The 26,455-nt window shown below is 35.9% G+C and overlaps 1 protein-coding gene across 1 annotated transcript in view; it reads right to left on the reverse strand.

The window, feature by feature from the left end:
• Window positions 1–7,930: 7,930 nt before the first annotated feature.
• Window positions 7,931–26,455, reverse strand: part of METTL15 (methyltransferase like 15) — a 91,148-nt gene continuing 72,623 nt past the window's right edge. Inside the window, exons 4-6 of the mRNA XM_026850926.1 lie at window positions 18,629–18,820; window positions 16,358–16,536; window positions 7,931–8,636 (exon numbers count right to left, since the gene is read on the reverse strand). Coding sequence (XP_026706727.1) covers window positions 8,191–8,636; window positions 16,358–16,536; window positions 18,629–18,820 — 817 coding nt within the window. The 3' untranslated portion in view covers window positions 7,931–8,190. The remainder of the gene's footprint in view (window positions 8,637–16,357; window positions 16,537–18,628; window positions 18,821–26,455) is intronic.

Consider the following 26,455-nt stretch of genomic DNA (forward strand, 5'->3'; position numbering starts at 1 on the left):
AGAAGGGAAAGGGCTGAAAATATTCAAAAATCAGAAGTAGGAAAAAAAAAAAAAAAAAAAAAAAAGGTAAAAAACCCACATTTGGTTATCATACATGCTTACTGAAAAGATAAGGGGTTCCAATTCACCTCTGCAGCCATGAAAGCTGGAAATCGACTTTAACGTTTCAGGAAAGCTGAGACTCTCAAGCCCATGGGAAAACTTGGAACATCATTAATTACAAAGGTAATGAGTGTTGTCAGCACTGAATCTGATGCAGTGACTTGAACATGGAAACAATTTGTAACTTCTACAGGCAAAAATAAATAAAATTACAAGTGTGGATTTCACTTAGAGAAAAGAAAACCTAACTTAAGAAAAGTTATTAATATAGCTTCGTTATTAAATGAAGAGGAACAGAGGATGAATGCACGCTGAGGAACGCCTGTATTCTGCAGGCTGAAGAAGCGATTGGGAGTAAGGGCAGTTCAGGTGATATGCCGTGTAAGAAGGAACATGGCAGTCAATAGCTCTATTCAGTACCCAACGTTAATTCTGTACCCCAAATACAAGCAATTAATCACTTCAAAGGAGAAACAATGGCAGAAGTAATTAGATCTATATTTCCTCACCAAAGTAAAAACTAAAAAAGAAAAAAAAGGCAAAAGAAAAAGAGCAGTTTTCTTAGCACAAGACTATATTTGAAGAAAGGCATCAATTGCCTTTTCCCAGGAAAACTAAGTACTTGATAACATTTTTTTTTTTATACAAAGCCTGCTCAAATGAAACCAAATCCTGAAAACTACACTATGATTGGATAGGCTGAGTAAACTATCTGCCAGCTGTAACTATGGAAGTGGCTAAACTGCAAAAGAGTATTTTCAATGTGCTGCTGCATTACTCAACTATCGGGAAATGTGATATTTATGGAGAACTGCTCTCCCATTGGGATGTAACTGGATCTAATGGTCACCACAATTAAATTAATGAATTATTTTTTGTCTCAAAGAAAAATGTTGACTACTGCTGCTGATTCCAGGAAAGTTTAATTTTAAAAGGAACAATAGCTAGCTTGCCCTGAGGCGGGGTGGGGGGGGAAGTTATCAAGTTCAAGCAGCAACCAGAAAATATCCTCTACGCTCAGCTTGCAATATGTTCCTTTCCAAATAACTAGAGCTCTATTAATAAAGCATTAGCTAATAAGTCAGTGCTCTAAAAAGTATGATATTGTAATATTTTAAGGGGAGGCTCAGATTTTAATCTACGTGTCAGTCATCGCACTATCAGCTACAGGAGTGCTGCTGCCCAGGTGTGCAGGGTGCAGCCCAACGCTGCTGTGTTTACTTAAGACATACACAAGAAAAATTGGCAGGGTCTTGGTGTGGAGGGTAGTGTGACACATCCCTAATCACCCCTTAATTACCTTAGTTTGAGAACACTATTAAGTGCAGTATCCCTACATGGCAGGTTATTTGCCAAGCTCATTTAATTAAGCTACTGTTTTATAACTTCACATCACCTGCTAGTTTTTAACAGACTGATTAATAGTGATAACAACAGTATGTCTGCAGTTTAGGTCTTGAGCCCCCATTTTTTAAACCAAGGGAAGTTTTTTATTACTTTTAATAGGGGCAGCAACTGTTGAGACTAAATGCCCTTTCCTCTCAAATAATTTCTCTTGTCACCCTTCTGCCCTCCCCAAGAGAGGCAGTAAAAAAAATATATATCCAAGCTTCAATTCCATGGATTTTTTTTAAAAAAATTTCCTAAATTTAGCCTTCTGAAACCCACTGCCACCATTGTTAAGCCATTGTGAAATGCAGTGTAATATAGACCAGTGGACCTGCTCACCACATCAAGAGCTTTGTTAATTCATCATTATCGTGTTTAGTTACCATGGTACTGAGTACTGCCCCATCCTCTTGTTTTGCAGAGGGGCAAGTCCTTTTTGCTTCCACAGAGACCCACCTACCAGCCTCCTGGCCTTAGCTGTGCTCTCTCTGTCCGCTCTCATTGCCTACCAAGATTTCAAATCCCATTTCTACCAAGACTTTGGGAAACAGGACATTTTAGAAATAAAGCATGTGTACAACCACAAATGAAGTTTGCAAGCTTAGGCTCTCAGATTGTGCATGTATTAACAGGCATGCATGTGTCATTACTTTTGAGAATATAAGTTTTACACTACATTACAAAACAGTTTTTATGACAGCTTCATTTTCAGATACTTATCAGCCCAGACTGTCAATACTTCTCATTTCAGTTCTTTGCAAAGTCTATGAGATGTTCTTAAGTATGAAAACACTTCTGATAAAAAAAAATATATATACAATTTACAGAAAGGTTATGTAGAAATTAGCTTAAAATACAGTTTGAATTTTTTAAAAAAGCAGCTTTTCTAGCCTGGATCGTTATTACTAAGTTTCCACACGTTTTAGTGTACCAGTTATATCAAGATATCAAGACTTCTTTTTTGTAGTTACTAACTTGTGATATAACCTTGTTTATGTTATGTGCCTATCTAAGTACAGTTAGTATGAAATGCTAATAATATCATAAGCCTAGCAGAGACTTATTCAGAGCTCTAGTACACATTCAATGCAAATATAAACCACAGACAACCTAAAACTGAAAAGCAAATTACATATTTTTTGTCAGAATCACACCCAGAGACTCAAACTAATGCGGCATGTGAACAAACGACAGCGGAATATACTAAAACCTAAGTTTTTACTCAGGTATTCTAGCATGTATGAACTCCAAGATGTGATTTATACAGTGTCATTTATTTTCATTCCAGTATCTGTCATATGCTCAATGTTTTACTCTTTATGCAGATTTTTCCAGCAGCACAGAATTTTTTTTTTTAATGAATGTCAACAAAAACATGAAGTACATTTGCCACTGTTATGTCTGTAAAAATTGTATGGGCACTAAAGAATAGCTAGAATTGGTATACATAACTATTTTATTCTAGTAATAAATTATATGTTTGAGAAACTGTGCAAGTTTGTTTTTCTGTCTTTTGAATTACATATCCAGATAAGCGACTCACCCTTTGTTATGTTAAAATTCTAATTACCATAATTTAAAACAACTACTGACCTGTAAAAGAAGTTATCTACATGTTTTTATCCTGTATCTTCATGTTGACAATAAACATGCTGTTACGATAATCACATGCAGGTGCACTCCAAAAAGAACAAAGCATAGGTATTCCCAGGACAGATAGAGGGAGCTGGATCTCCAGTTTTACTCTTTAAAAAGACAGCTATAATCAAGGTGTCAAGTTTAAATTTGCAAACATAAAAACAAATTCTAAAAATCTTCAGCTGGTTTGTGACTATTACAGTAATCAAATTAGGCTTTAAAGGAATCAGGAGAAATATAATTTGCCTAAAGTTCAAGGTACAATGAAAAAATTTTATTTTTTATGAACATAGCTACATTGGTACAGTAAGACATTCAGGGAACTGATCTGGTTTTTTATCTGAGATTTCCCATGAACGAGTATTTGCCCCTTTTCCTGTCTTAGTGATATAATAGCAATACTGAAACATAGCATGTCACCAGCAAAATATGTCAAGAAGAAGAGTATTATATAACATTAATTTCAGTGAAGTTGGATGGACAGGTATTACAATTTTCTGAAAAAGAAAAGCCCTTCCCTCCCATTCACCCTGAGATAAGCTTACAAAGGATTCACAAAGGTAAACACAATTCTAACTGCAAAGGAGATAGAGCAAAAAAGATACAGAGCTGGATTTAAAAGTATATACACCTTCCCACTGTTACATTTGATTATGCACTAGAAACCATGCTCTGCATCTATATACAGAGACAGAGCTGTCTCACTGCTACTGCTTATCCCCAAACAGGCAAAATAATGCACCAAATGGAAAAAGTAACAGAATACTGAACATAGGAAATTCTGTTAAAATTGGATGTCAACCTCATAAATTACACTTTTTTCTAAGGTATTCAACTTTATAGCTTACTTCTTACTTTTTTAATCGAACATATTTTTCACTTTTATCTTCTACGGGGGGCTGGGAGAAGGGGAAGGGAAGAAATTGTTCTGTGTTCTTTGCAAGATTCACAGTAGCACTGCAATCTTAATTAATCAACAAGATCCAGCTTTACTTCTAGTGTACCTCCAGTGTAAAAAGGCCTCCACATTTGATTACACTTCTGAAAGACTTACAAAAATAATTACATATTTTTCTAAGTGACAGATTAGTTGTAAGTGTAAGCAACTGCAATATGAAAAAAATTTGATGTATGGATATAAAGACCGACTCCCATACTCCACTGAACAATGGTGGTAATCCTGGTGTAAATGGTCCTTCCCGGAGAGATTTTGGGGCACAAGAAAAGCAGGTCTGAACCCCTTCATTACTCTTGCTAGAGGTAAAGATGTTAAGTAAGATGGGCAGCACCAAATCGGCTTATAAATTCACTACATCTCTGTTTATTCAAATTCAACTCATTTTTCACCAGTGCTTTTGGACAGTGATACTCCAAAACAATGAGTCAATACTGATACCCAAGTTATTTTAAAACTTAAATTAATCAAATAAAATCACCAACAATCTTCGTCTAAGACTGGTTACTGCAGTCACCCCAGTCTGCACATCAGCTTTCCTCAGGGCATAGTTCCTCACGCTTCCCTCATTATGCTGTTACACTATTTAGGAGCATAAACTCTCCAATTAATACCATGTCTTCTCCAATACAAAGAGTAATATTAGAGCAACTAAACGAATCATTAATAATCACAGAAATGCTACTCTAGAAAGCAGCCAGCAGAAGATCTGCTACAAACACTTGCTACTAGAAGAGCCACTTGCTAACAGTGTTCACTGAAGCCAGTATTTCCCCCATTCGCACCACATCAGGAATCCCCTCCTTTCAACTTCCATCTATCAAATACCTCAATACCTCTGTACAAAAGCTGACATTTCAGACTGGGATTTCCAAGTCAAGTGGCAGCAGATGTGACTATAAAGAACTTACTCAACTGCAATCGTTTTTTAGAAAATCCTGAAGAGAGAGATATTAATTAATTCCTTACATTACTTGAAAACAGCGTGATTAAGCCTTTGCATTCTAAAACAATGAAACCGATTCTTTTACTTTAGGAAACTATAGGAAAGCAGTAATTATTGGTAGACCCTCATGGGTTATAAAGCAGTTAATTGTGCTGATACTTTAAAGCTGTATTTTTAAACAGTACTATGTTTTTACTATAAAAACCTTATAGACAGGATAATTGTGTCTAGTTTTCAAAGAATTTATGTGAATCTCTTCACCAGGTAGGTACTTGAAACAGCATATCAACTCTTTTACATTCACTTAACTAATTAAATTATATTTTCTAATAATTTCAACAGAAAATATGCTTACAATGTGTAGGAATAGTCTCATAGCTGTCTCTCCATCCTTTAAAATTTTTTCCCCACCCTTCTGAAGTCCTACCATGACAAGATACACACTTCAGCAATATGCTCTGTATGCACACACTGTTTGGCAACACCATTTGTCTCTCCACAAATACCACTTGATATTCTCTACAGATATTCCATGTCTTTGATGTTTCTATTCTTCCCGTCATGTACAGCACCATGTTATTGCCATATTCCTTGTAAACATGGTTTACAATCTTTTTTCTTTGTTGATAATCTTGCAGTTGGCTGTATTAAAATGTGTATTGTTCAAGTTCAACGGCAAGTTTTTAGAAACGATATACAATTTGTACCTTATGACTTGGGTTTTCAGTGAGATTAATTATCCACTAGCTACCATCTCCTTCATAAATACCATTTTTGATTACAATAAAAAAAAATGTTCAGTTTTACTAACATGTCAGATAAACCGCGCTAATAAAATTCAAGAGCTGCTCCGTAGGCATGTGTCCTCGTAAGACCTAATACCCTTCACATGACCTCAGCTACTAAATGAAAATGAAATGCTTAAAGATACAAGAATACTTTGACTAAATATAACCAGAGATTTTTCTCGTCAAACCTGAAAATTTTGTTTTTCAGGCAAGCGGAGGTTAAAATTCCAGTACTCTCCATACCACAAATTTAAAGCTGAAAGTGAGGAGCGAAACAGGTCCTCTAAAGAGGAGAGCTCAATGACTAATGCACTGCCATGGCTATGCAACTCCAACCTAGAGGTAAAGAAAAGTCTCTTATTTCCCTGAGGGAGTGTATTTACAAATACTGTGTTCATAAGGAACTGTGCCTTTGAAATCAGATGTGAGAAGTGTGGATTTTAAACATCATTTTAGCCATAAGGAATTTTAATGTTTTCATATAATATTTGGGATGTGATACTTAACTTCTGATATAACTGGATGGTCTTTTCCTGAAGTGTGTTCCTGAATAATGCACAGCATGGCACTACAACTCATCTAAGCCTGTGTTGGAGGCACAATTCTTCCAGCCTACAACTGGAGTACATTTCAGTACGGAATCTTAGATAAAAATTAAGATTAGCTATTTATATTTAATATATGGATGAAAAAATGTCTATTTAAGGTATAGTCTGTTGTCTCTAATATGTCAACAGCAAGTAGTAATAATAATAATAATAATAATAATTTCATAATAAATAATAATTGATGATCTAGAGGAGGGGATTGAGTGCCCCCTCAGTCAGTTTGCAGACGACACCCAGCTGGGTGGGAGAGTTGATCTGCTCGAGGGTGGGGAGGCTGCAGAGAGACCTGGCCAGGCTGGAGCCATGGGCTGAGCCCAACTGGGGGAGTTTCACTGAGGGCAAGTGCCGGGGGCTGCCCTTGGGCCACAACAACCCCCAGGGGGGCTACAGGCCTGGGGAGGAGTGGCTGGAGAGCTGCCAGTCAGAGAGGGACTGGGGGGGTGGACTGATAGCCTTTTACATCTTTTACATCAACATAAAGAGGATGCCTCATGAAAATCAAGTCCAGAGTGATCCAGTCAGCTCTCTTTTAGAAGCTAGTATAGTAATCATTTAGCTCAGTCAGAAATTGCATTTGTTATTCTACCATGCAAGTTTCAGGTTCATCACAAATGAAATCCTGCTACTGAGTTGATTACCCAAATAAGGGCTTTTTTCCCTGAAGAGATGAGTCAGAGGTCAAAGAAGTTGAAAATTACACTGTTTTCTGATCAGTTTTAACATACAAAGTCAGGAAAACAATGGTCTTTTAAGTTAAAATATAAACTCAAAGCTAAATCCAATTCATTTAACTTACTAAAAAATGAATTGTTACATGTTCTACTACCTAGCATAGCATCCAAATAGGAAATTGGTGTTACAGTGGGCCTTTTATAAAATAACTGAATACTTACCTAAGTAGCACCTCTTAATGAATGATCACCAGCGAAGTAAAATGCTTCATAAGCCCCACAAACCCCCTTTTTTGATGCGTTAATTATAATTCCATCAACACCTAAAAGTTGCACAGATCTATGCACAAATGTTACGACCACAGGAAGAAATTCAAATGATCGAGTACAAATCTGCTTTCTTGTAGTGTCCAAGTGCAAACAGTTGTCTTTTAAGTACCTTTTTTCCCCCAAGATAGATTTATTATTTAGAATCCAGAAATATTAAATATCCAGGTGATCACTCAGAAGTGAATATTTATTTACTTTTTAAAAAGCCCATTTGTAAGTTCCTGGATAGAACATTACATACCGATAGCAATTTAGTTAAGAACTAGCTCTTGTCCCACAAACAGTCATGCAGTAAGTCAACTGAGACAGAGAGACTTATATATCATGAATTCTTAGATTAGTTTAAATTTACTCTAGACTAAATCAGCCATCTGACTTAGATGTGTGAAATCCACCCCCATAAAAATGTGTCTGTCTCAATCAGCTACTGAATTTAGACTGTTAATGTCAGGGGTTTGAATTTAATCTAAAGGAAATACTGTAAATACATCAAACCTTTTTTTCATTTTTATAAACTTTGGTTCTGATGCTCTTTTTAAAAAGATGTCTTTTTTGTGTAATTAGTGACAACCGCTTATCTACATTTAGTTTACCTTTTGATGTTCTACACTACGCCCTAATTAAAAAGAAGCACAAAAGTAAGAAAGAAATGCTTTCTAACAGCCTTTATTTTATTTTTTCAGTTTGGTATTATCTGTCCAATTAGCCTTCTGGAAAACAAAATTTAAGGAAATCCCACAATTATATAATAATATATTTTGGTTTAGAGTTTAATAGCAGCTCTTAGCTTGGCCGACCTTCCTCTTGGGTTTGTCTGAACATCCTTGGCCTGAGGTGTGAGAACTTTTTTCTGTATAAAACCCCATTTTGAGTTGGATTTTCCATGGGGAAGTTCTTGTGTATCATCTTCTTGGGAGAGATTTTTCAGAGCCTGTCTTATCTTCTGCTTTGAGCCAAGATTGTACTTTTCTGTCATGTCTATTCCATGAAGAAAACGTTTGATAATACGATCTTCTAACGAATGAAAGGAGAGGGCTACAAGGCGACCTCCAGGTTTTAAAAACTTCTCAGCTGTCTCCAGCCCTATTAAGAGTTCATGGAGCTCATCATTTACAAATATTCGCAGGCCTTGAAAAGTTTTGGTAGCAACATGTGTAGGTCTCTGAAGCAAGTCTTTTCGTGCATACAGTGCTGATGCTGGAAAAGCACCTGTCAAATTTTAAAAGGTATACGTTAATATCTTATTATTTCTACATTGCTATCCCGACATTAATCATGCATGATTACTTGACTCATGCATGATGACTTTAAAGGAAAGCATACTTACAACTGAACCCTGAGTGGTGAGCTTCCTTCTTTATAATATATCTTTATTTTCTGCTTTGAATTCACATTTCTGAAAGTAAACCCTATTAAGCTGAGCTGGCTTGCAGTTGAATGTTTTTGTTTGTTTTTTTTTTCCTAGAATCTTTCATAGAAAATCTTTCCCCAAATGCTTCACAAAATTAGAATGCAAAATGACGGCTGAAACCACTATAGAGGAAAAATGAAGATGGGCTAGACAAGTCTACTTTACAGCTCAGGGTAGTCAATGTCAGTTCAGTATTTTGGTGGTTTGTTTTATGCATTTAAGGCAAAAAAGATGACACAATTTTAACTGCTGCCTTCTAGTTAATCATGCATTTCCTCACAGGCAGAGATAAGATGAAGACAATGTCTACCTGGTGATAATCTTTCAATGAATTAAAGCTTAAAAGAGGCATCCTTGTTTGGGGATAAAAATTGTTAACCACTACACCTGTTTCTTCAAATGTTCACAAAAATACCTTGAGAAATTTAGAAAATGCAGTGATACTGTTGCTTTTTCACATGCCTATACAGCAGAACATGTAATGGTAAGAGTTTGTTGAACAACAACAAAAAATCACCAGATTAAATAATTTTTACTAGATGCATAAAACTCCCTCTTCCTTTCTCCAAAGTTCTTATGAGTTATACAAATCTCTGTAGAGACTGAAATTTTGATAGAAACTTTAATATATAATTCTTTAATGTATTTTAGATTTGAATCGTCATTATCTGAGTATAGAGCAAAAAGAGAAGCCAGATTTGATGGATCAGAGGGACTAAAGTGCAAGTGTCTTAAAAGATTGGTAAAACCTTAGTAAACTTATAATCTATTATGTAAGTGAGCGAAGTAGTCTAGTAAAAAGAAATTGAATGAATAAAGCTAGCACACAACTGGAAGGAATTATTTTTCCAAACAAGAGGCCCTGTTAGAGATAAGGCAATACAACTGGTACGTGTGTATTAAACCACCTTAATTCCATGCCAGTGCTCAACTACAACATAATAAAGCAATAGGTTTGAAGTAAACGCGGTTCATAATCAAGTAACTGATATTGTATGTAGTGAAGTAAAAGGAACATGGTATCTCTGAAATTATTTGACTAAAGTCATATTTATACAGGTGACTGAAAAAAACGTAATAGAGATACCATAATCCAGTACATTGGCACAAAATAATTTATTAGTGGAATTCTTGAGAGTTTTAAAAGGTGAGATTTTACTTCTGTCAGAAAACGTGTTTGGCATCACAAACACACAAGCGATCATCAGTGTTCAGCAAAGGGAGAGGCCAATAATGGGATTTAAAAATTCAATCATTATTAATAAAGTTATTACCATGTAAGCGATGTATCTAAGATGTGTTTCCGCATACTCAATTTTCCCAGCTACATTCCCTACCTTCTCTGACTCCAATGCTAACAGTTCCTGGGTTAGCTGAAGAGACCCATCATAGCTGTGGCTGTTTCCTTTGAGACAGAAAGTGGCAACAGGGTCAGCTTCACCCAACACAAAGTACTGCACAGGAATTTGTGGCTTTAAACTCTGTTTCACAGAACAGAGTAAACAGATTTAACCTGTGGGAGGCTAGGCTCCTCAATTACTTCCAAACTCTAGAAAAAGTTACACTAGTTAACGAGCATCATTTCTGTCTTTGAAAACACCATGTTCTATACTTGATATAAATAATAGAAAGAACATATACTCTCATTGTAGGCATGTTTCGATGAAAGAGCTGAACTAAAAGAAAAACTCAAAATTGCAGAAGGTAAGATGTCCCAAGAAACCAGCTGACACCATGCTTGTACTACCTACCATAGTATCTGTTTCCATCTTGCTTTACATACCTACAAATAGATTATTTGAAAACTGAATCCTTAAAACAGCCACTGACTGCCATTTGTGTGTGAACAAAACCGCCTCTTAATGGGTATCATAAAGGAGTGCTGTGCTGAGCAAAATAAACAACTGTCTTTAAATGGCCAACTAACAGCTACAAACACCAGCAGCATGCTCAGAACTCTTGAACAGTTATTAAATGAAACAGCAGGGTTTAAAATCAGCACGTAATGTATCCAAAACCATTCTATGACCTGCATGTTTCCAAACCATGCACCAAGTGACAAAAAATACATAGCTTCATATTCTCCGTTAGACCTGTCTTAGGTTTCAGCCATAACAGAATTCTTCTTCAATGGACTTTGAAGCTGAAACATCAGATACCTCAGTGTCTTTTTAATTCAGTAACAGAAGCCATGGTCTCTTGAATAAGAAAATACTGATTTTGCAGATCTCACACAATAAATCTCGCTTTTTCTAGCCCTATTTTAAAACCATAGAAATCATACCTCACTCTTCCCCTTCTCCCTTCCAAAAATCAAGCCCACTGCTGCCATGTTCACTCTATGAAAATAATCGTTAACTGGAATGAAAAAGCACTGTTCCCTTACAAAATATTAGCTGTTAACAAGCTAGTGGGTTAGAAAACAGAACGCATTTTTTCAGTCCTACTTGTACTGTTCCTGCCCCTTGCTGAACAATTTACAGCTGTGACTTGAGGAGCATCAGTTTTATACTCTGGGCTGTTACTACCCAGAGCTAGTGTTCACCTCAAAGCAGATCCAGAATTTTTAACTATCATATTTTAGCAGTCTAAGTATTTTCTAAAAATACTTCTGGTTTTCTGGGGATGATCCATTTCTGATAGTCTAAGAGTATTTCAGCTTCCAAAAGTATCACAGATAAAAACGCAGCCAACCCACAAGAACACAGCACGTAATTTAGGTACAAAACTGACTGTGCTTCTTGATTTGGACCTAACTATAAAAACATAAGCCTGGAATGAGATCATTTGTTTAAATTTCCACAGCCAATCTCACTGGAATTTTAGTAAAATAGTGGAAGTTTTATCTCCTATGTCATCAAAATATCTTTTGCTTATCTGAAAAAAAAAAAGTATGATATAAAAACCTACTTCAAATCTGGTTTTGTAAAAACTTAAACACAGACATGACGTGCTGATATCTGGACAGATCTTTAGTAGTCTAATCATGAACACTGGTATTTTGCAACTGCTATACTGAATAGATACACAAAATAAATTAGATACTCAAGCTATCAGCATGACTAGGACACTAACAGGTCTTTGGAAGGTTTTTCCATTGGTCCTGCCATGGCTGTTGAGTGCAGTGCCTTCCTACAATAATTTTCTACAACAATTAACTGTGACATTAATTTATTACTGTGAATTAATTTATCATACACCAAAGAATCAGATCTATTCTGTAAGCATAACAGAACCTCACATGCATCAGTTGAACATGCGCTCACAGCACTGCAGGTCACATACAACAGTACATATTAATATTCAAGAAATTGGTAAATGCATGCAGCCACTTTACAGCTTTCTGCAACCAAACTCCCCAAAAACTAAACCCCAAATCAAACCATTTCCAAATTCAAAGATTTATTGGTCTGTCTTCAGAGACTGGGATTAACTAATAAATGTAATCTGCAGTAGTGATTTCTGTCACGTTGGCCTTCATCTTTTTAGTAAAGGCAATGGATTTTGATCTGTGTTCCCAGGGGTGAAAAATTTTCCTACCCCACTCTTAGTCTTCTCGTTTAGTTAAATAAAAACCTATTTGTGATTTCTGCTAAGGCACAAATCTCTCACCCAGCCCCCTCCAATTACCATGACACTAAAAGAAAATCCTTCCTGGTAACAGGCTGTACAATGTACAAAAATATAAAAAAATCTGTATGGGAAGCTTGTAAAATGAATTTCATTCATAAAAACACCACGCTTCTGGCTAGATGACTGGTTTGGAATCCCAGTGAGAGAAATTATCATTTTTAGTTTTGGGATGCCCTGATGCTACTTACACTTTTAAAAATCTAATAGATTCACATTTTGAAATGTATTGAAATTTTAAGGCTTGTGAATGAAATTAACAACGTGCTGTGCCTGTCAATATAAACTACTGAAGTCCCCAGAGCGTAGGAGAGTGGGAGAGTTTAAAAATTAATTCAGATCGTGCACCTGTTTGCAGGAATCTGTCTGTTGAATTAGCATTGCATTTAATAAGTTTCTGTGACGCAACTAATGTCCTTTTGTCTGGGCTCCCTCAGTACAGTGGTAATTCTCATCCATCTGAAATTCAGGCAATATTACAAATTCCAAACTGGTAATTAAAGTCTATAAATGAGAATCAATCTAAATGAGACTGGCTTTACCCATTAAAATTCTTTTGAAACTTTTCAAATTTCTTTAATATCTCATTATCAATTCCTTTTAAGTTAGGTCCAAGTGATTACAGGATCTCAAAATGATCTGTTAATAAAGTGTGTATCTAAATTACACTGAGGAAAATTAAACTTTGAACAAAAACTAATAGATAGAAAAGTATATTACCCACTGAAAAGAAATAAAAATAGATAATCAGTTGTATAGAAAAAAGCATATTAAAATGACTTTCTAAAATTTTCACTGTTTTTAACTAGTTTTCCTGTACATTGAGTTAAACCTCAATGAGCTACAGCAAAAGACATCAGGAAGTGCTTCCTATTCAACTTCCACACATCTATTCACAGACCTTCAGCTGAGAACTAATGATCTTTAGTATTTACAGAGCATTCATCACTGCAGATAGCTGCGTGAATATTACAGACAGTGAGTGGAGTTCAGCTGTGCTGCAAGAAGAGATGGTGTTCACATGACTGAACAGAAAACTCCTCCTTCTTCCCAAGTAAACTGCAGACTCCAGTTCCCATCTCTGGCTCACAGAGATCTTATTTAAATGGATCAGAAGCCTTTTGACAACATTTAGAAAAACAAAAAAAGCTATTTTTTTGGGGGGGAGCAGGGGGGGGTGGTGGTGGTTGTAGGACCTTATTCATTGGCACACTACGTAGAGAAATAACTTTCATGCGCTATGTCAAGAAATAGAAGGAATTATTTTCATGAATTGGAACAAAGGAGAGCAAGAAATCACCTGGATACCCGAGTTAGCCCCAAGCTGTTGTAGGTAATCTAAACATACATATCTATTTATTAATTTTTTGCACCTATACTTGAAAATTACAACTCTTGCTAATACGAACTTTAGAAATGTCTGATTATGCTATAACTGTTTTACAGCTGTTTTGTCATTTGTTTTTTAACTACATCCTTCACTCTTACCTCCCAATCAATTAGCAATATCAATACACATTATAACCTTTTGGGGGGTGGCAGGAAAGACCAGAAGTCTAGCATTCTATAAACAGAAATGAAATTCTACAATTTCAGGCTAGTCCAAATCTAGATTCACTGGGATAGACCTTGACACAAAACTTTGGAGTTCTAGAAAATCTGAATCCATAGTAATCAATAACATGTGAAAGAAATATGGACTATACCTGAATTCTCAGTTACTGACACCAGCAGAGAAATAGGCATAAATACTCTGCCTCAAGGGCTAGATTTTTTGCTTGCTTTCTGGCTCACATACTAGGCAAAAAAATTGATCCTGTTCTGGAGAGATAATCATGCTTCTATAGAGTCTGAAAAATCTAAAATGCAAGGTTTTATTATCCTAATTAATATCTTATTTTTTAAAGAACTTGACATTTAACTAATAGGTCATAGATTTTACTCCTGAATTAGGGGAGTTTTTGCGCTGTGCCACCAAGAGGATCCTGTAGCTGTGGTGTCTGGCACTTTAGCTCTGGCTTACCTCAGTAACTTCACGGCTATCACTTTGCATAAGAATATATATTGATGACAGATGGTAAATTAAATAAAATATATTTTATATATATTTTAAATATATAATGTATATTAAAATAATATACTATATACAATATATATTCTAGATAATAATATATTATATTTATTATAATATTTTTAAATATTCTTAAGGTATAATCAGTTTAAAAACTAGTAGGATCCGCCATTGTGCTCCTTTACTGGAGGAATCAAACTAAAATTTGAAGAAGCTTTACCCAAAGAGGGATCGGTGTAACAGTCCTAAAATTGTTTTAACTACTTGAATACTTCAAAAAAAAAAGCACACTGTTTTGTGAGTTACTCTCTTGGCAGATATGTGCTGGAGTTTTGTCTTTCGCACATACAGTCTCTGATGCATACCTGATTCATGTATCAATCTGCTCCTCAAATACAGTAGAGTTTAAAGTGAGAACAAAAAATCCTTCTCACTGTCACAGAAAGTGACCATTAAGTGATGACTCACGTGCAACACATTAAACATGAAGGAATCTTCAATCACTGTCTTTTGGGCACTAGTATTTTTATTTTCTTAGTTCAGGATAGTGAACAAAATCATTTCAGAAGCTACAAAGTTGCTCACTTACAGCCTATAACATTCATGTTATTATATGAATTATAAACACAGTACATATTTAGCATAGCAATATGGTTGCTTCAGTCTCAATAATGGGACACTGTTTTAATCAACAGTCTTTTTATAAAAGACTCATAGTATTTTCTCTCTGCTTTTTTAAGACTGTTGTTTTTTTAAGATTGTTCTGCACATTCACTGTATTTACAGTAGGGGCTTACAACAGCAAGCAGCATCTTCCAATCCTGTAATCATATCACCTAAACTTTGGGCTTGTTTGACTGGAGATTTTGTTCAAATATCCTGACTTATACAAATTCAAACCTTTTCATTTGTCTGTTGGTCATTAAAAATAAGTCACTTAAACTTCCAGTTAAAGTAATCCTAATTTTTATGAATGCAATTATTTTTTAAAAGTCTTCAGGATATTGATACAATGTTTAATACTATTCTTCAGCAAATGTGAAATCTAGATAGCCATTTTACAGGTCTATAGCCAAAGGAATCAGCAGTTTAGACTTATTTGTGACAAGACCCAGTAAGTTTCATTTCTTGGTTAAAAAAAAAATAAATACCCCAACGTTACAGATTATAATGTTAATGAACAGGATACGAGTCTCACATTTTTCCTCGAGAATTTTCACTTGACAAAACAAACATGAAGGTTCTTGATGTGAGCGCAGTTTCTGCCTAACTACATTTTGTTCAAGTTGTTTACAGTGAAGAGCAAGTAAGATGAAGTGTTTCAATAGTCGCTTCAGGCTGATCTAGTTGGCATTCACAAGGTGAAGCAAGCTATGTACTGCTTCACTTTTTGCTTCCTGGTTCCTTAAGCAGACAGAAATGATCTGATTTCATTCATAACGGGAAACTGCCATGGTACTTCCCCTCAAAATATTAAAATGTATAAATTTAAAACTAAGGGAGATATATGACGTATCCGATATCTGAAGGTTTATCAGTAGCTGGAATAAAGAATTCCCTAGGCTGCTGTCATTCTGTGTTTCAACTTGGTTGGCAAAAAGATAAATCACTTAATGTAAAATCTATTATTAAACTAATTGTCAAACTACAATATAAAAAGTGGGGTTTAAAAAAAAAAAAAACCAGAGAAAAAGCTGACATGAGAGCAGAATAGGGAGGATTAGAACCTGCATGATTTCAAGTACAAATAGATCCCTCTGGGACTTTGGGGATTAATATTTTTTCTCCTCAGCCACTGTGAAGAATTAATGAGGGTACCTGCAACAATGCTTGCAAGCTGCTGAGTTCTGGTGATGGGGTATATGCTGCGTGCCTGAACGATGGCTGAAGCGATTTTCCTGGCGTGCCTCTCCTCCCCGTATGTTCTCAGGATGGACGCAAGCGCCTGTTGATCTAAAGCATTCACAACATCAGCAGCAGTGGGCATGTCAGGGTACCTACGCACAAGAAGAGCCAATTAGTTCACTGACGTCAGTTTTCATTGACAAGAGGTGAAGCTTCATAGCATTGAGACATAAAGTCAAACACACACACTGCATACAAGTGCCTTTGAGGTTTTCAAATAAGAGACAGCAACCCTGTGAAAACAGATATAACTTGCACCTTTTAAATCCTTTTTCTTGCTACTTTAAATGGAGTTTGTTCCTTAACATCAATTAGAACAGCTGAAACTTCCAAGTATTATCATAAACTACGCTTAATAAGTTGACAAGAATAAACACATTTCAGTCTCATGTTAAAATGGAGATGCTGTGTGACTTATTAGACAGCTTTAGAACGTAAACTTGCCCCTCATGGGTTCATTTTAGTCACCCTGCATTATATGTTGTTTTCTAGTTAGAATTGATTTCAGGGATCTTTTCTTTCACGTCTCCTGCTATGAAAACAATTTCTCATAAAAATAATTTAACTTTAGCTTTCACTAGAAGGCATAAGATTTTATATCTAAATACTGGTTTGAGGGAACAGAAATGACCTAATATTACAAATGACAGGAAATGTTACAATATAAACAATATAAGCCATTCATTCATTTTTTTAAATCTCTGTCACTTTACCATTGAAATACTTCAAGGTATTTTATCATATATGGGTTTACTAATCGGAGAACACATACAACCTACTTAATGAATTCTCTTCTACAAATACATGGATGTGCAGAATATTTTTCAGGCATTTAGTACTCTCTCTTGCAGTATCTTACAAAAGATAACAAAACTTAGAAATCAGAGGCAAGTAGTATCATAGCAACAACCATAGTGTAAGGCTTTTTGCTATGCCACAGGTATCCTTTGTTCTTAATGTTACTGTTCCATGTATGTATTCTCATGATGCAACTATAAGCCTGGAGTTCAGATCCTTGAAATCTGAGGGCTGAATCCCAGGAGGATCATGTGAGCTTTTTACACAAATCTGGAAAAAACAAGGATCATGAAATTTGCTGTGTTAAGACCTAACATTAACGTTTTAAGGTAATTCCTTAGAAACTGAGATTTCCCATCATCTCTGTGCGAGCAATGAAAGATCAAATGACATTTCTTAAGACTACGGGTTCATCAAAACACAAAGCAAAAAATTTCATTCTCCCAGTGATGCATTATGCAACTACTGCCATCATCTATACAACAGAGATCTTTGGTTGTTCATGTAAAAAGCACAATGCTACAGAAATATATGAGGTGCTTGAAGATGAAACCTGCTATATAAGTAGAAATTATCATTCCACCCTTGATTGTCATGCTCTTGAATGTACTAAACACCAATTCTAATAATTTAAATAGAGGTGATTTATTTACCAATTGTTAATGTGATAATTAAGACTGATGTGCCTCCTATACAAAGGGAAAGGAAGCTGATAATATTGCTAAGGAAAGCTTACAGTAAATCCACAGGCATGGAAAACAACATTATAGTAGTGTGTTAAAAGTAATGTTGCTCTCTGATTTCAAATGGCAGATATTATGTATGGGATTTTATTTATTTATTTAATGTTACGTTCCTTTCAGAGAGATGTAACCGGGTCAGATGGTCACTGCAAAAAAAGAGGGAGGTTGCTCCTTTCCTGAGGGAGCAACTGAACGAGCTCAAATGAAGGTTCCACAAACAGTAAGTGCAGCAGAAAAGGGACAGCAGTAAGGGGTTGTAAGCCTGCAGATCAAGTACAGTCTGAGAAACTGTGAAAATAACAGGGAGAAGACAGGCCTCAAAGTGAGATGCTCCACGACTGTATACCATACACTCCAAAACTGTAAAATTTTAATGGTATAGTTATCAAAAATGTTCCTGGTTTAATTACTCATCAGTGGAACCTTCCTCTTATTTCAAAGAACGAAAAGACAATAATCAGAGTTCCAAGTACTGAGATCGAAAAAAGCTTTGTGGCAGAAGAAAGACTGTATTGTATACTCATGCAAAATTAGATGTGATTTGATGACAAGAATTCTTCAATTTAAGGAGCAATGAAATGCACAGGGGCTGCTGAGCACAGAGTTTTTCAGTTTTAAGGAGAAGTATTTTATTAACTGGTACCTGTCACCATCCATCCTCATGTCCAAAGGTCCATCCTTCTGCAGGGAAAAACCTCTTTCAGGTGTATCAAATTGCATAGAAGAACAGCCAGCATCCAGGAGAACTCCATCTAGAGTCCCTGGCTCAACTCCAGAGGAGATTAACAAAGCCTCTGACTGGCTAAACTGTCCTAGAAGAGCTTTAATCTGTTTCCTGTAAGAAAATAACAAATAAATAGCCTCAATTTTAATTACAACAGTGCAATATCTTTCCCTTGTACAGCAGAAATTAGATAGTAGCACTCAATTGTCTCAGAAGCAATAGGGCTATTCCCAAAGTAGTAGTTTAAGTACTTTTCATATGTCAACACTGAAAACTGGTCCAACCCACCCATCAGTGGCTACTTAAGCTTTAACTCTTTACTCCCTGCTTGATCTCAAAGAAATGGAAACCTAACTAAAATTCCATGTTTTCACCATGCAGGAACTCAAAGGGACACCTTCCACATTCAGTGGGAATGCCCCGACCACCAAGGCACCTGCTGCGCTGAGCAGGACCCTTAGTCTAGTGAGGCCAAAGTGCAGAAAAGAACAAGTAGTTCTTGGCCCTAGAAGAGAAGCAGACAAGATGGAACACAACTGCACAGCCTTGCGGTTACTACTCACCAGCCAGGAACAAAACCCTGGGTCCTTGCCATGGACAAGCACCTTTATTTTTAGTGGTATTTGCCGTTTCAAAACTAACTGGGCAAATGAGGAGCACTGGATCATAAGCAGATAAAAATACTTCGGTGTAGCTTCTATTCAGGCACCTAATCACTGGGGAGAGCGGAGTCTTACATTCATTTTTGTGCTTAGTATTCTTCTACATTAGATTTAATGTGGTACCTGTTTAATATTCCCATACTGGGAAGGGAAACTGGCACAGCAAGGGAGATGCCATAGCTCCGAGGTGCCCAGTGCTTTCTCGGGTGTCTAAACCCAGACTTTTGATTTTTGCTTATATATAAGGTGACTTACAATTCAATAATTATTTGTATCTGGCTCTCAAAATAAATGAATTTCACAGATTTAAAAAGATTAACTGTGTTGCTGCATTTTTAAGCAGTAGCTGCAAAACACAAAACGTTTCTGCCCCTAACAAGAAGCCGCTGCCTCCACATCTGAGTTTTGATTACAGTTCAGATAACTGCTCTTCAACCCCACTGATTAGCACTGAAATTATTACAAGGTCCACTAGGTTAACTCATATAATTTTGTCTAAGTTACATGGGCCGCAGTGAATGGATGGAGAGAGCAACTCCATTAACCGTTTCAGCTACAAAAGGACAGCTGCCCATTTATCTTTTGACATGTCTGCATTAATTTTGAAAACTTTTTCAAAATACCAGCTTAAGTATAATCCTTTTTTTTCAGGTCAGTTTAACATCTGGCACTATAACACAACTTAGTCAACTCCAGTAGCTACAGTTTTAAAATAGAATATGAACAAGGAATTTGAACCTTTTTTTTGCACCAATCCAATTGGAGTGAGAAAATGCTATGAAGATTATCACAAAAAAAAAAAAAAAAAAAAAAAAAAAAGGGGAGAAAAAGTTCCATTAAAAGGAAGAAGTTATGAACGCAACCACATGGAAGAACATTTAGCTACACTATGGTATCCTCATTAGAGCAGAATAAATCAACTTATTTAACGTAGCACAAAACCCAGGAAATACCTTGAATGAACAGATTTCACGAGGGATATCATGATCACACGTACCCATTTTTGAATTGATTACTGTCCAGCACAATTAAATACAACTATTCAACCTAATAAGAACTGACAGTTCCCGAAAAGCATAACGATCCACTTAACATATTTAAACCAATTTAAGCTATATAGTTATAGCTTTGAGACTGTATTTCCACTCAATATAATGAGAGGGATTTTCTGGAAAATCTGTACAACTTTGTCCAACTGGGCAGCATTTTTAACTTTACAACCTATGCAAAAGGATTAACTTTATTCTGTATGTGGGAGATGAAAATAAAGGAGATCTGGAAAAAATTATAAATTGCACTGTCTAGTTCCCCCAGCAGACAGTAATCCATGTCAGCAGTTATGAACTAGTGCTGTATTGTGCTACCAACCAACTTGGAAAATTATTCTGAATTATATTTATAACTTGCTAGAAATTTGATTATGTTTCTTTAAACAAGTCATAAGTATGCAGATGGCTGTTTGGGACAGTGGCCTTTGATTTGTGGTCTGCGAAGCCTTTGTGATTGGGAAAAGGTAATTAAAAAAGAAGTATATTTGAAGCAAGATGAAATTTACTTTTTTGTAGAGAGATGCTTCACCTAGAAAATGTTTTGGAGTTTGTAAAGAAAAAGAAGATTGAAAAAGAATTAGATTGACATTTTGATGTCAGCCTTTCAGCTGTGTGCAATCACAGCTTCTGTTTCTTATACTCTACATTTTGTGTATCAATAGTGGATATAGGTGTCTTGGTGAATATAAATCTTTACTAAAACCAAATGCTTTTTATGAGATTATAACGACTACATTCAAATGTTCAGGCCAGTGGTCTGAATTTCTGGTTCTTTGTGGACTAGAAGAAACAATTTTAAGCATCTTGGGTATCTCATACATTTCAATTAATCAAACCAAGTATACAGCTATGACAGATTTATTACCTTATGAAAGGAAATAAAAATATCAACTCTTTTTTCGATAGGGTAGTAACACTAATGATAGCTATGACAAGGACTAATCTATTAGATTATTAGCATGACACGTTTATTTAAAGAAAAATATTTTACTGAGTATTCAGAAGGATTTATTAGAACATAACAAAACTCTTCCCTTGTCTACTATTCCTTACACCTATGTTCAAATAATAACTGCCTGTTACACAAGTTTTTCTCTAAAAATGCTTAATTAAGCCTCTATTTCTACTGCCTTCAGATTTTTATGTCATCTCTAAATCCTGTTTCCAGCATAACCTCAAATAATAAAAACCTGTGTACCCTATGCTAAAATATTTATTTCCTACAGTCACATGCCTTCTGCTCTGCCCAGGTATGTAGAAATTATTTTTACAGTGTTCCAACGTTTTCTTTGGGCATTAGAGGATTTATGTTCCATGACCATACTTACCTAGTGTGAAAAACTATTACCCTTTCCATCGTAATAGATTGCAAAACGAGCGCTTAGTGGAAAAAGCAGGAAAGGTAAAGCAGGGAACATCCCTAATACCAAATAAAACAACCAAGCATATAGTTCAAAAAAGCCAGAGAAGAGAGAGCATGCCAAAACATTAGGAACCAAGACTGAATGGGGGTTTTAGGCAGGTCTTGGGGATACCACGAAAAGCCGTTAAGACTACAGACAGATCATTTTAATCATTTTAGGTGATGTTTCAAGGGTACAATCTAACTAAATCCAATTGTCTTGCTTAAGAGAAAAGATTTAAACTTAGTCCTTGAACAGCACTTTCAAATTCAGAATATTTTAGAAACTTAAAACAACTGTGAAGAGCTTTTAGCCCCTCTCTCATAAACAGAGATGTAAGACTTACAGATTTTAATAATGAATGACTTGATACCTGTTTAGAAAGCTAAGACAATTTCAGACATTATGGTCTGAGGATGTAAAAAAGCAGATAATACCCGTCATATCTTATCTCTCATTTAGCATATGTGCGTGTGTGTGCGCGCACACGGTAACAGCATGGCAATTTTTGATAAATTCCCAACTGCTACAGTCAAGCAACCTCGAACTTCTCAAAATATTCCACATGCTCACGCTCTATTAATTTTGATATTCTCCAAGAAAAAAGTATTCAAGATTTTTAGAAAACACTGGGAAGATGGATAATGTAGCCAATTTTTAAAATAATAAGTTATTTCAGCTGCTATCTATGTTGTTGTGCAATAAAATCTATTAAGGCCACAACAACCTCAAGAGCTTGCAGAATTCTTGTACTGTTTTCTACAGTTGGAAAAGAACGCAGAACCTTAGGTTCAGGACCCTTTTTTTCAGGTCACAACATGGTATTTTATTATATTATACTATGACACATCGCATAGTAATTCTGATAGACAGCACTGGATCCACACTTCACAATTATATGAAAGAGAAGAATGAGAAAGAGTTCGAAGTCTCCTAATGTATTTCAAGCTCTTCTGCCTTCAGTTAACCTCTGGTATTCTATACACTATAAAAATTTTTCTTTTTTATTTTACTGAGCACAGGAAAAAAGTAAAGCATGAATATAGCTTCTACAAAATAAACAAAGAAAATATCTTCCCTTTCTAGTTTCTGTTGTCACAGAGGTTGCTGTGACACCAATTATTCAGGTAATTTCACAGAAAAGTACAATTATGCTTTCATGGTGCTTCAGCATTTTTTATGTGTATATAACAATACTTGCTCTTGATCTTTCACCATTGCTCCCCTTACAAACTCTATGTACGATTACATAGGAAGTCAGGAAGTGATGATCCCTTGTCAACAATGAAAACTACCTTCTACTCAATCAGAATAAATGTTTCTTTGAGAGAACTAGGGAAAAAAAAAAAAAAAAAGCTTTCAGCTCACTCTTGCCAACACACATCAAACAAGGAGACCAATCTGGTGCTTTGTTTGCTTCAGTAAACCCACTGAGACTGCCAACAGGGGTGTCGATGAGCACCAATTGTAATGAGGACATTGGTACAGACCGGGGGGGGTTGATGTCACTGACTCACTTCACCCTGGTCACTCAGCAGCTGTCAGACAGCTGTGACTTCCAGTCACGGCTCCACTGTGCCAGGCACACCTAGAAGCAAACCACAAAGTGTTCCAGTCCTAAATTCCTGAAACTTCCAGCATCCTACCTGGAAACTGTTGCGAGCATTACTCTACCTCAGTGCAACACCCCTCGCAAAAAAATGTATCTGCATATACCGTGAAAAAATTTAAATAACCTTTGACAAATGGGGAATTAGTATGGTTTTCCTCTTTGCAAAGAAAAAAATAAAAATCGTAACATCTAACAACTTGTAAGTGAACTTTGGCATTACATTCCTAGCTTTATAAAAAACTGATTGCAGCTCTGGAAAAAGTCCATATATCTATTTGAGAACTAACAGTTCAGTCTACATGGGGTTTTGTGCTACAAAATTACAAAGCCAAATCTTAGCCACTGATTAACAAAGACCTGAAAAAACAGGAAGAAGCATATGTAAAAAGCAATTCCCATAAACCCAAGTAAGTTCGTATTTTCAAATCTGAGGGCCACAATCAGAATTTTATCTGGTGTGCTAAGATCACTGAAAGGTCATTTTAAGTATTTCTGAATTGGTAAACGTTTACGTACCACATACTCCCACTGAACAATAGGTAACACTTAAAAGGTATGCATACATTCCAGAAGTTAATTACTTCTTTCCATATAACTTGAATACATCACACCAAGAAAACCCCGGTTTTGTATTAACCTGTAGAACACTGAACATCTTGCAGTGTCAGTTACTATCCCAAAGATGAAAATGCCTGCCTTTCTCTTGTCAATTGTCTTCTCTCTTACACCAACCCTTATGAAACTAGGTATTTCCTGCTTTAATCATTCTCCTGCAGCTTCCAGCCAAGCTTCCTCTCCTGACTCCACTACAGATTCCGTAAAATGATGCTGTCCTTTGCTCCTCGTGTCTCATTGACTCCACGCACCAAAACCTGTTTCTAACCTCTCAAACAAACCCATAAGAGGCTTCAGGATGCCTCAGACCAGATTACTCACTATTTTAATGTTAATTTTTACTTTTAGATAAAGTACGCATTCCACTGTTCTGACCACTAACACAAACACAATTTCAGTAAGAACTACTGCTCTAAACTGAAAGAACTATAAACACTGTTTCATTTAAAGTAAAAGAAATAATTATTTAATCAAAAGCACAGATATTAGAGTTCATTTCCATAGAGTACATCAGAAATCTGACCATATTAGACATCATTCATAGCAGGTATGGTCAAACCCATCAAAAATAAATAGGAAAATTTAAGTTCTTAATGAACAATGTTCCTCTGTGGCTAAATTACAGATTAAGGAGGTAATTTCTTTCAGGGTAAATGGAAGACTAATAGAATAAGACTAGTGATTATTGAGGGAAATTTCAAAATTATATGCTTCACCAAAATTTGAGAAAATATATTTTTAAGTTTCATAAGTAACACAAAGTTTTGATGAGTAATAAGAGCAAATTATATTATTTTATCCAATTTGCAGCTAGCCAGAGTTAAAACCTTTGTTGTAAAATAAACAACATTGTGGTGCAAGCTACCTTTATTACATAATATATGTAAAGTAAGTAATATGCGATCATCATTCAGATGTGCCAAGGAAACCAAGCCATTAGAATGATATTTTTTTTTTTCTCCAATCACAAACTCAAAGGATAAGACACCACCACGATTAGGAAACATCATAAATATTTCTCTGACTCCATCTGGGGATTTTCGTTTGAGATATATGTTTATGTAGCCTTCATGGCATTAGGACAGTCTAGTTTTACCAGGTTCAGCAGACATAATGCAAGAACAGATGAATATCTATCATCATCCCAGGTCTACCAAATGTTCTTTGGGACCCTCAGCTTTAACACTGTTTTTAACTTCAAAGCTGACCAGCTTCCTTTACATTTCTGGCTTTTTTTGTACTGGTTTGCATTCCCTCTCCTGTTCTCATGCAACCTCCAGGGAATACAGTGCAGCGCAAATAAAGATGACAGCAGAGAACAGTTTGCTAGGCAAACCAGCGAATCAGGTAGCAAAACCACCAGATGCACTTGCAAAAAATGCTCATCTTCCATGGCCATGGAAATCAAAGAGCTGAGAAGAATAACTGAAAAAAATGGAGGTGAATCACAGAAGGATTTAGGGTCTCCACCGATGCAGGCATAGCTCACTACGGCAGTTCATATTGGGTTTGGTTTTACAAGCAGAGCCACTGTGGGTTTACTTCCATCCAGCCACGAGTGGAAGCAGACAGACTGCAGCATCGTTCGGAAGCAAGAAGAGATTTACACCGTAATTTCCACAGCAGATGGAACCACACTGCCCCATCAGGTCCAGGATGTATGTTTTACATACGTCAATGAATCTGCCTGCTATTTCAGCTCTCCTATCCTGATAACTTCCATTACTTTGACAACTACTGCAAGAAGCTTTTATGGTCTTACAGCATTTCTGCTGACAGTTTGCATGATCACTTTTTAAGAGTGAATGTCCATCTCATTATTCAAGTTCTACTTCTAAGATTACTTTTCACTGTAAGAAAAGGTAGTAAAGCAACTTTCCTTAGAGTTGATAAATGTTATGCATTATTTCCCTAGATTTTCTATATTAGCATCTTAAAAGATATGTTTATAAAAATCTCCTCTCCATTCCCCAATAACCCACATATAAATTCATACTTTCATTAAAGACACAATGGTGCTTCATCGAACTCAAAAGAAATGTTGCTGCCGGCCTTAGAAGGAAGAAAAGTTCTGTTTAATTCAGTTGTCAAAACCCTGTAGAATAAAGGAGGAAATTCTGGATATACATCAACAATTTGAAAAGCACAAATTGACATCAAAAACATAACAGCTGTGTATAAACATTTTTCAGACCATAAATATAAGAATACATAAAACTATAGCAACAATCATTGCAGATACATTTTTTCAACATGCAGGGAACAAGCAGATCTCATCATTTTTTTCCTTCCAGTGTTGACACCCAGTCTCAGAGGAATCTGAGATTATATTCAGGGTTTCAGACTGGGGACAAGGTACACAAATAGATTTGTCATTCAATCAGCTCTACTGATCAATTACTGAC

This window comes from Athene cunicularia, assembly GCF_003259725.1.
Source record: "Athene cunicularia isolate RWA chromosome 5 unlocalized genomic scaffold, athCun1 chr5_part3, whole genome shotgun sequence".
Classification (NCBI taxonomy): Eukaryota; Metazoa; Chordata; class Aves; order Strigiformes; family Strigidae; genus Athene; species Athene cunicularia.